Below are 799 nucleotides of genomic sequence, written 5' to 3' on the forward strand. Positions count from 1 at the left end.
GTCGGGGGTGCTCGCGGGGACCTCTGAGTGCCCCGAGTGAGGCGCCGAGGGGAAAGGTGTGTGGGAGAGTGCGTAGGGATGGGTGCGAGCAGCCCCGGGGGCGCTTGGGCTTCCCTCAGCGTCTGCCCCCAGCTGCCCGTAGCCCTCAGCGCTGCCTCTTCCCCCTCCGTGCTTGTATTAGTCTTTACAACTGTGGGTAAAATAAGACTAACTCGAAGCACCGATAACTCTGAAGTGTTTTCCTTCATTCCTTCGTAACTTTTCCCCCCCCTACAGCTGTTTTTGTCTCAGGTTCATCACACTGAAGTTAGGAGAGCTTGTGTCTGGTTTATGAGGCAGCACCAGTCTAAGTTTGAATCTGTAAGTAAGGAGTGTGTTCAGCAGCTGTGCATGTGTAGTTAGGCAGTAAGGTGGGAGGGGGTGAGTGGTTTAGCACTAAGCACACCCACTAAAGCACTGAGAACATGCCATGCTTTGCCAGGGTTGATGTATGTAAGGGAAGCAGAACAGCAGGGTGACTGCTGCTTTACGTTATTAGAGCTGGAATTGCACAAGTTTTATTTGACTCTGTTTCCGAAGTTCCTAAAATCAAGCAAGTTACTAAAACCTAAGTATGAGTAGGATGAGAGTTATTCGTGTAGTGAATTCTCTGCAGCAACCTTTGCAGAATTTAGTAGATGGGAAATACGTACATTTTAGAATAAGAAACAAATGTCAAAAAGATGGTGGAAAATTCCAGTATGTGTTTAATCATTGTATAAAGTCCTGGGGTTTTGGGGGGTGTGTTTTTCGATGGGTT

The 799-nt window shown here is 47.9% G+C and overlaps 1 protein-coding gene across 1 annotated transcript in view; it reads left to right on the top strand.

Annotated features, from left to right (window-relative positions):
* Positions 1-276: 276 nt before the first annotated feature.
* LOC103803640 (putative bifunctional UDP-N-acetylglucosamine transferase and deubiquitinase ALG13) overlaps positions 277-799 on the top strand; it is a gene marked incomplete at its 5' end in the record, with an annotated part of 22,714 nt that continues 22,191 nt past the window's right edge. The window contains one exon of the mRNA XM_009076209.1: positions 277-360. Coding sequence (XP_009074457.1) covers positions 277-360 — 84 coding nt within the window. The remainder of the gene's footprint in view (positions 361-799) is intronic.

Source organism: Acanthisitta chloris, unplaced genomic scaffold, assembly GCF_000695815.1.
Source record: "Acanthisitta chloris isolate BGI_N310 unplaced genomic scaffold, ASM69581v1 scaffold15936, whole genome shotgun sequence".
NCBI lineage: Eukaryota > Metazoa > Chordata > Aves > Passeriformes > Acanthisittidae > Acanthisitta > Acanthisitta chloris.